Source organism: Apostichopus japonicus, chromosome 15 (assembly GCF_037975245.1).
Source record: "Apostichopus japonicus isolate 1M-3 chromosome 15, ASM3797524v1, whole genome shotgun sequence".
In the NCBI taxonomy this organism is placed as follows: Eukaryota; Metazoa; Echinodermata; class Holothuroidea; order Aspidochirotida; family Stichopodidae; genus Apostichopus; species Apostichopus japonicus.
The window spans coordinates 3432109-3442500 of record NC_092575.1 but is presented as its reverse complement, the minus strand read 5'-3'; the positions used below and the strand labels follow the sequence as shown (position 1 = coordinate 3442500).

Below are 10392 nucleotides of genomic sequence, written 5' to 3'. Positions count from 1 at the left end.
GATATCATAAATATAAAAAAAATGATAACATTTTCTTCGAAATTTGCCTTGATGACATCCTTCATTCTGCTGTTGCCAGATACATTGATAAAATATCACCAAAAATTTGTCATATTTTTCCCATAAAAAAAAAATGCTATGAATGAGGATGTAGTCTAGACATATTTATAGCGACGGAGAAAATTTTCCGCATTTTTTTTCTATTTTGTTTAACATAGTCACCGGAATATCCTTGTTAATTCCCACCACAAGTTTGGAATCTCTTTTAAACCTAAATTTACTCTGCTCTTAGTCTGAAGTAGTCTGACGCGATAAATTAATGTTTTCATGTTTTAATCAGGACTGTTGACAAAATTGGCATGTTACATAGAGAAACTTAATTGAATCACATTCTAGAGAGACGAAAACATCGGCTTTGTTAATGTTCAACGTTTTACATGACACCCCATTCAAGTAGTAGGAAATGATATATGCAACACACGAGAGAGAGGAAATTAAAACATTCAAAGGTTGGTGAGTGCATGCACTTGAAAAGATAACTCACGATTTATTGCAATCTAGTTTCGACATTTTGACAGTTACTATAGAAGTGGCGTATTTTTTAATTAAAATTTCCCTTCCCTTTTGACGGTTGAGAACTTGTGAGGACATGTCTTCTCGTGTACGGTAAACTATTTGTGTATGACGCTTCCTTTTCCCGCCAAATTTAAAGTACCGTCTTCTCCTACCCCAATGTAACTAACGATTTCTAGATTTTGGTATAACTCTTCATGTCTCAATAGTCGAAAGAACGCGAGTTTTTTTTTGGGGGGGGGGGGGCGGGAGAGGGAGTTTTAGCTGGGGGTGGGGGCGAGGTGAAGGGGAGGGAGATGATCGAGTAATAGAGGTTTAAGGAATACGCGAATGATTTTATTTCTTAAGTAACTAATGCTTTTGAAATAATAACTATGATACAACATGTCCTCGCCAACATGTATTGGTAATATTGAGACGAAGCACGTAATGTTAATTTGTCATTTACTCTTTATTAATATATATATATATATATATATATATATAATTATTTGTGAATTTATTCATTTTCCAGACGGCTATTTTCGGTATAATCTTTACTCTTGTGTGTGCTGCTGGTAGTACCTTCTGTCAACGAACTCTTGTCATTATTCCACTGAAGTTTCTGGAAGGATTCTTTATTCAAGGCGTAGTCATATTTCCTGTTTACCTGACCGAAGTACTGGCGACGGAATACAGAAGTGTCTCGAATACGGTATGTCAGGTAAGTGCAGTTGAACAAAATTCCTTAACGGTTTACTTTCTTTCTTTTTTCAAATCATCATTCGTCGCCGAACGTTGTTCAAATTGTACTTTCGCCCGAATAGGTCTTCGATTCACGCGAGACGATTTTGTTAAAGTGCTTAGGGGTTATATCCTCTTATGCTCCCAGTATAAAGTATATTAGGATTAGGATTTACCCGTTTACTACGACGTAAGAACATAATAGGCAATAAACATTCGCACCGCCACACTTATCTCTCTCTCTCTCCACCCACCTCTCTCTCCACCTGTCATGTAAAGGGTAACAAGAATAGGAATATGAACTCATCAATCACATTAATTTTCCTAGCCTTGTTAATGCAGCGGTCTGTTCTCGCGGCTGTAAAATATTTCTAGATTTAACAGTCAGTACTTTATCCTGCTTGTCATGGGTTATATGAGAACATTGCTAAAAATGAAAGTAGAGCAGTGCCAAAAAGAGGCCATGGTATGTCGTGTTAGCGATTTATATTTACTGGTAGACTTAACGATTTACCTAGTATTTATTTACGTTTTTAGAAATAAAAATTGTATAATATAGAGGGGGTGTCAAGAAATTAGCAAGTTACCGGTGGCGACCGTTCATGGGAAAAGATCCTCTTCTGTTCCATTTCAAAATTTGTGCACAGAATGACTAACACGTTATTATATGTACACTGTCGAGCATGGCGTTGTGTAGAAATTGGTTTTAACTACCGCCACTGTCATGTCCAGGCAAAACTATTTTCCGAAAGCCCTCCTAACCTTTACCCCCCCCCCCCCCGCGCGGCTGAAATTCCACCATTTGCTCGTGTCGATGGAACACGAAAAGGGCACACTTTTTTCGTTGTCTAAACTCAGTTTGGTGTTGTATAATCTGAAGTTGTTGCTGCTGTTTTACCATGATGTTGCTCATATTCACGTTGATGTCTAAAATTTCGTTGTCTAGACATACGTCGTTGTCTAAACTTGCGTTAAACTTAGCAACGAAATAAGTTTGCTCTTTTCGCGTTCCATACGTGTCCACTTGTTGGTTTCATCTGTTTTAAAGTGCGGTGCGTCATGTCCTAACGTTAAGTGACAAGTTGATTGTTTGAATTAATAAACGACGAAAGTATTGATACCTTTTATGTTTTATACTATTGTAACTTAATGTTCTGGTGGAATTGAGACTGATGACGTCATAATACTAGTGAAAGTAGAGTAAGTGACTGTTGCGGTGTCTATATTTGTGGCTGTTGGTATGTGTCATGACGTCATGACACCAATGAAGATTGTGTCAATGACTGTTGTGATGCATAGGTGTGGCTGTTGGTATATGTGTGATGACGTCATAATACTAGTGAAAGTAGAGTAAAGGAATATTGTGATGTCTATATGTGTATCTGTTGGTATGTGTGATGACGTCATGACACCAATGAAAATAGTGTCAATGACTGCTGTGATGCATAGGTGTGGCTGTTGGTATATGTGTGATGACGTCATAATACTAGTGAAAGTAGAGTAATTGAATATTGTGATGTCTATTTGTGTATCTGTCGGTATATGTGTGGTGGAAGTCATGTTACCATTGTGTTGCAATAAAATATGCGTAGATGTATTTAGTTTTGGTATCCTCAAATCAAACGAGACAATCCACTCTTTAACACAACGATAAAACACATGACCAACAACATTAAAGAATGTGTGTCTACCTTAACACCGCCCCCCTCACCCCTCACCCCCTCACCGAACCACCCCCCAAAATTAAACCAAACCGTGTTGACGGTTCGTTGTACGTAAATGTGTTAAATAAAAAGGTACAACACCTTGAAGGAAAAGACAGTTATGTTTATTTTCGTTTGACATTTTCGCTCTCTCTAAAGAAACAAAAAACTACCTAGCCACAACGACATCACAACAGATCACAATTAGGACAAATGGTTGTTGTTGTTGTTGTAGTTGTAATCACGTGATTATAGTAATGATCAGCTAATGACACCTTTCGGGCGAGAAAAGTACACTTGAGCACGTTAGTATACGGCTGACAGCATTAATCACCATCGTAAAGAAAAGTCGATTGGCCTGGCCGAAAAGTACACTAACTTCACTGTAATGCGGCAACAGAGCGGCGCCCACACGATTTGAAAACTATAGTATACTTAAATTGTTCGGGTTTCGGAATTTGCAATTAAACCTTACAAATTTATTTTATACAATCTGAACAAAAAAAATTATCAGTGTTTGAGTTATATAAGAGCCCCCCCCCTTCCCCCGCCCCTCCCATTGAAAATATAACGTTTTACATCCACCAAACGTTTGCTAACATATCGCTGCTTTTCTGTGACGTAGTCGAGACAATTATTCCGCGATTGACATTTATGTCTATATGACATTTTTATTTAGCAAGGGGGGGGGGGAGTGGTTCTTTCATTTTTGCACTGGCAATAATTAAATAATAGGAAGATCCTATCTCTTCATAGCGGTCTTCCGATATAATATATATAGAAGTAATATGTACATTCGCAAACCAACCCCGTTCCAAACATTACACCTTTTTCCATGCGGCCTTATCTTCAGTCTTCACCTGATTTAATAAACCATAGCTTAGATCTCAGCGGTATCTGTCTAAGGTTAGAGTGGCTAAGACAATTGGCCACCGTGACGAGTCAACATCGAATATATATGTTTAACAGTCCATTGGTTCAAACTCGAAACTACTTATATAGTAAGTTTTTTCACCCCCGGGGAAAGTTTCCCAAATAAAAAATTACCCTTCTAAATGGTATTTGCATAATCCAAAATGATCTGCTGATATTGGATTGCTGTTTGAAGTTAAAAAGCAATTTAGGTTTTCCACTAAATTCTAAACTGTCTCCATAAAACGACTGACTGTCGCAGAGCTTAAAAACAAAACTGCCTCCCGGGGTCTATTTCCGTATTTATTAATCTGTATATATATGCTATTGGTTTTGTAGAAAGAAGAAAGTTAACACTTCTCTCTAGTTTAAGGAATATTTTGTTTTTAATTATGAAGGAACATTTCAAAATGCGATATCTTCAGAATGGAATAAGATATTTTTCTTAGCTGTTTGTATTAGTTTGTATGAGTTCATCACCAGTATCTCCACCACACATACCTATGATTATGAAATAGGTATAAGCATATATACGTTGACGGTAAGAGACATGATTATCCCGCACACACAACGGTATATTGTGCCTTTGACATAAAAACGTTATTTCTAAGATTACAAGAAGGAATTTTTTATTTCATTTATTTGTTTCTCACATCATGCATTTAATATTTACAATAATTAGAGGGTAAGAAGAAAGTGATCAAAGAGAAATGATGTGGCGGGAGTCAAACTATAAACCCTCGCGGGCTTGACGAAATGAGCTACTCCCTTTAATTAAAGTATTAGAAAGAAATATTACAGTAATGGAAAGGAAATATTAATAATACAAAAAACAGAAATAGAACAACCGCCCCATCCCACCCCGCCCCCCCCCCATGCACCCCTGTTAACTTGATCTCAACACACAAATGCCCGACCGAAAACTATACAAATTCACCACAATTCCCATCACAACTGAATACTTGCTTCCAGAAAGAACGCTTCGAAATGGATTTCTTACCGGAAAAAAATCAATGTGGAAATCGTCGTTGCAACCATTCCTTTTGATGGTATAAAACCTTCAAATTAATGTGTAATAATGATTCTGTCAGCGACAGTTATTTGTCGATTAGAGATTGTATTAATAATAGGGGTAGTTCCGTTGTTTTTGTCGTAAAACAACGTAATACTCAAAATTCGGCTGTTTGAGTGAATTTTTTTAGATATGGTCTGTTTAATGTATAGGAGATTCTGTAATCAGTATAATGATTGACGGACATATACCCACTTACCACCGGAAATGGGGAGAAAACATCAAACGTTATATATTTCTCAATATGTAATACCCAATATAATGGTGAATAGCCACAACTTTATGATGGTAAAAGCTTTTCAATTTTGAACTTAGTATGAAAAATAATATATACATTTTAAACATTAAGTTTAAAAGTATATAAGGTATATTCTGAAGCATTCTCAAATTTGATGTGTTTATAAAAGAAATGTAATGGACGTTCTGACATTAATATAGTATATTGTATATGTTGAACAGGTTCAAATAAGACAAATGAAGCTAGGATTCTGCATGAGTAGAAACATGGTATGAAAATGGTGGCAGTAAAACCATTCTAAACATCGACTAACATGTAACTGTTTTATATATTTTATATATATATATATGTATATATATATATATATATATATATATATATATATATATATATATATATATATATATATATATATATATATAAAATATATAAAAAACAGTTACATGTTAGTCGATGTATATATATATAGTTATATTACTTTCGTCAGAGCTTCATCAAATCTGGAGTAGTCCTTAAAACTTACCGTGTAAAGTTTATATCTTCACACACTTTTCTGATATCAAATTTGTCATTTTTTCAAATTTGTATTTCAACTACGGTTTGTACGGGACGTTTGTAAGACAACGCAAACCCAAGACCTACAATCATTAATGTTGATTCCTCTCTAGTTAAAAATCTTTGGTGTACCCTTCAGCTATACTTACCCTGCATTTAAGGATCAATAACGACTGCCGTTGTCCTTGGGTGAAAACCTGAGATTCTTGTCCTAAATTTATTTTATGGAAGATGAAAATAGTCAGTATGATTTATATATGTATATGCATCATTCATCAACAGCAACGTTGTTCTAATAAAAAAACAATAATTTGATGTTTTAATATACAAAATTAGTATGGAATATAAAACAAAGGCACTACTTAAAATGCAAACTACTACCCCAGCAGAATTAATTTCCAGATTCGTGGAATTAATAACTTTCGATGCTTATCCTGCGGACTTATTACTTGGAATATATTTCTTATATATATATATATATATATATATATATATATATATATACACATATACATATACATATAAATATATATATATATATATATATATATATTCAATATATTATATATATTCAATATATTATATATATTTTATTCAATATTGACTCTTTAGGCCTATACTAACGTTATTACAAACATCCACGACTGATTGATCGTAGTATAGCAAAGTAATTTTACAAAATATTTATAAGACAATAATCTGCAATACAGAACACTGCACAATAACTCATTTAAATTGTATGAAAAAAAGAACCTCAGGGCGTTTGCCTGATGCTAAATGCTAAAAACAAACCAAGCTCAGTATCAAGAAAATACTGTGAAATTACCTGAAAAGAAAAATGGACAGTGTCCAATCAAGTGTGGAATCTCTCCTTTAGGTACATGAGAGAGCTATGCATTAGGTGTACCGATAAATCTATGATGTCCACATAATATGTTATGTTAATAGTGTACATGGGCACATTGACATTTCACTTTTTCTCTCAAAAACCATCGATGTTGCCTGACATTCGTTTGTTTTGTTTTGTTGTTTTTTATATCTAAAGAAGGAATGAACAATTATATATCAACATGCACACGTTTGGCCTTCTCAATTAGCGCGACAAAAAGAAGATGCGTCCTCCCCTGAAAAGAGAAGGGGAGAAAAAAACCACATATTTACCTTGAGTATAAAAAAAACCAAGCAATATTTCCGTGGCCCTGAGCAGTTTCTCCTACTGAATGAGCAAACGCTATTAATGAAAAGGTCAAGTGCATGGCTGGTTTATTCGCCGCTCACTTCATATATAGATATTTTTTTATTTTTTTTTTATTGTCCCCTAACTGTTTCTCTTATAATTTCTTGCTAAGTAACTGCGTCGATAATGCTACAGGCAATTTGGTCTGGAGAACATACGTAATAATTGTGGACTTCCGACGCTAAGTTTTTGTAAAGCAGTGCATGCCTTTAGGTTTGTTTTCTCTTGTGTGTGTTTGTGTGTGGTTTGGAAGCGGTGGTGGTGGGGGGGGGGGGTGAGGAATTAAAACGAGTAATAAATGTATCCTGTCCTTAGAAGAATCGAAGAGAAACCATCTTCATTTACCCTTGACAAACAGAAGTGATTATTTAAGAAGATCCACTTCTTCAAACCAACATTTATAATATAAAAAATATATATTTTGAATGTAATTTGTAACGTTTTGGATGTTTCACATAATTATGTACGTGAGTTAAGTCTTGGGCATGTCGAAGAATTAGATCACAAAATCCACAATTTTCTAATTATTATTTTAATTTCTTGATATGGATGTCATATATTACTGTTTTTTTTTCTCAGATTGTTGATGTTCAAATTTTCATGAATATTTCAACTTTATCAAATTAATAGAAATGTTAACATGATAAAACAAAATATACATTAACACTATTTAATGTTAATTGGGAAGAGCTTGTACGTGAATTACGAACGACCCAGAAAGGTTTCACCTTCTGTGACTCGACATCGCTGATTGGATAAAACTGGTTCCCACGTGACATGACGTTATTCGAATATGTTTGTGTGCGTGTGTGGGTACGTTTGTTTTTCTATCTGACCGAGGACTTGTACAAAAGAATTCCAGGTCCTCGGTTGTGATTTCTAAAGAATCACCACGTCCTCGGAAGAATTCTATTGTATGGGGTATTGTTAAGGTTAGGGTACGTGGATTTGAACAATGAAAAATACAATGGGGTCCTCGGTCTGAATGTAATACAAACATATGTGCGTGTGCATGTGTGTTTGTTTGTTTGTTACTACTTTATCTTTCATACGATGACAGTTTGTAAAATCTAGACAATGTTCTCCCACTTCCACGCCCATTGAGGAAATTACGTCAGTTTTTTGACAGCTACACGGAAGATGAGAAACTCAGTTGCATCACTGGATATGCACCGGGCTATTTAAAATTGGCATTTTATGCGCATTTCAGGCTTGTTTATGTCTTTAAATTTGTTTTCTCGTTAGTCTATTGTTTCCTTGTTCAATGTAAAATTTACACCCTCCTTTAAGATCACTCAGCTGTGCATAAAATAAAACCTTGTTTTAATCATGCTATTCCTATCGGCAATGTCTTTTAAATTTACTGAGACAAAAATAAAAACCTTTCAAAATATCGCCAAATTATTCACCTGTAAAGTTTATAGCAAGAAAGATAAAAATGCACAGGTTCTCGGATGTTACATTAGCAATTACCCTTTAGGAAGAAACCCAGTCATGTTGAAATGATTGATTAGTTAGACTAAACACAACCATTGTAAAAGTCAAATACTTTAAAACACGTTGAATATGGATATCCCAGATCACTATGCATTTTATGATATTTTGAGATATTGTCATTAAACTATACAACATGCCAACATACTTATGTTAAAGTGAAAGAAGGGATGAGAGGAAACACTTAATATTTTGAGGTAATGTTAAAACTTTTAATGACACAGTTGAAAAACCGGACAATGTGATATTTGTAACAATCCATCACGTTATCATGTTCTGTATAAAATTATAAGCTGTACAAAACACTGTTAGTTCTCAACTGTTGTGTCAGCCCTAATCGCCTAACCTTCCCAATTAATCATCGAATTTCTAAAATGCCATTAAACTCACATTCATCCTGAAGATGTGAGTAGTGTACCCCGACCCCATTCCCCCCACCTCCCCCTCCCCTCCACCGGTCCCTCCCCGCCTTATCAATCTTTAAAACAAAAGTATGGTTGTTAGCTATTCTTAGCATTATTTGGGAGAGGGGAAGACCCCCCCTTCATCCCTACATCAGTGCCACTACCATCCTTTCTAAATTCTCGGACCCATCCACCACTGCAAGTATTACACATCCATGATATCAATTGCACTAGGGTTATCTATATACAGTGGCACGCTCGATAAATTGTGCCAACGTCTATATAGATGGCGTCATCATGAATTAAATCACGATTATTTTCATATGAGATCCTCTTGAAGGGGGAACAAGTATATAAGAAGTACTCACCCATATACATCGTTGACAGGTATGACCATGATTTGACCTATAGCAAGAAGGTGTTTCGCGTAAGATGACAACTCGCTTTCAACACCCGTTGGCGGAATTACTCTCTCTCTCCTTATAAAATAAAAGACAAATGACGTATGTATACTGTAAAGTATCTATTAGTCAGGTTGTTGAAACAATATCCTCTGGTGAAATGCAAGAAGTGCGTAATGTGTCTAAACGGTTTTGATAGCGAAATAGTAAATAATATCGTATCCTGTATATATAACCAGAGGTTGTTTTGGAATTGCTTATACAATACAACACTTTTCGAGAAGATGTGATGTATGCTATAAGCTTAAAGTGACTGAACGCTCTAAGGTTTCGCCATTCATTTTCCAAAGCTATTATCATGACTCCCTTGATCATGCATGCGGTCATAGCCATATTTTGATGGTGAAAAAAAATTGTATGAGTTTGATATTACCGAATATTTTACGAGGGTTTCAAAAATTGTATGAGTTTGATATTACCGAATATTTTACGAGGTTTTCAAACATGGTATGAGTTTGATATTACCGAATATTTTACGAGGTTTTCCAAAATTGTATGAGTTTGATATTACCGAATATTTTACGAGGTTTTCCTTTTAGAGTACCGTTGTAAAAGAATTGACTTTCATGATTTCCATTTCTCTGTTATTAAATTTATTAATTTAGATGTGCGAAAGATGTCCATCCGGCCCTCGAAAGTATAAACAAAAAACGGTACCCATCCATCTTGCATTAATCGGATATACGGGCACTAAAGGCCTTGGTCAGCCTTATAACTTTAAGGTCTAACACGTACATTGCCCAAATGGAGGTATCGACATTTTTGGCCCCTGTGTTTCAACTCTTGTTTAGCTTTGGTCCCGCGGTATATAGGAAACCAATTGAAAACCCCTGATATAAAGTATAATTAAACCCGAAACCCAGCTCACCACGTGACTTAAAGAGAACAACCCCAATGTCAGCGCACCATTCTTTCTTTCTTTATTTATTTATAAAAAATAACAATAAAATATCTTTAGCTATCGGGGGAAGTCAATAAATCTTCCTTGATTAAATTTGATTTTTTTTTGTCACAACATTA

At 35.1% G+C, this 10392-nt stretch overlaps 1 protein-coding gene across 1 annotated transcript in view; it reads left to right on the top strand.

The window, feature by feature from the left end:
• The window catches only part of LOC139980974 (putative transporter SVOPL), a 56291-nt gene that overhangs the window by 32876 nt on the left and 13023 nt on the right, over window positions 1-10392 (top strand). Inside the window, exon 4 of the mRNA XM_071993054.1 lies at window positions 1088-1276. Coding sequence (XP_071849155.1) covers window positions 1088-1276 — 189 coding nt within the window. The remainder of the gene's footprint in view (window positions 1-1087; window positions 1277-10392) is intronic.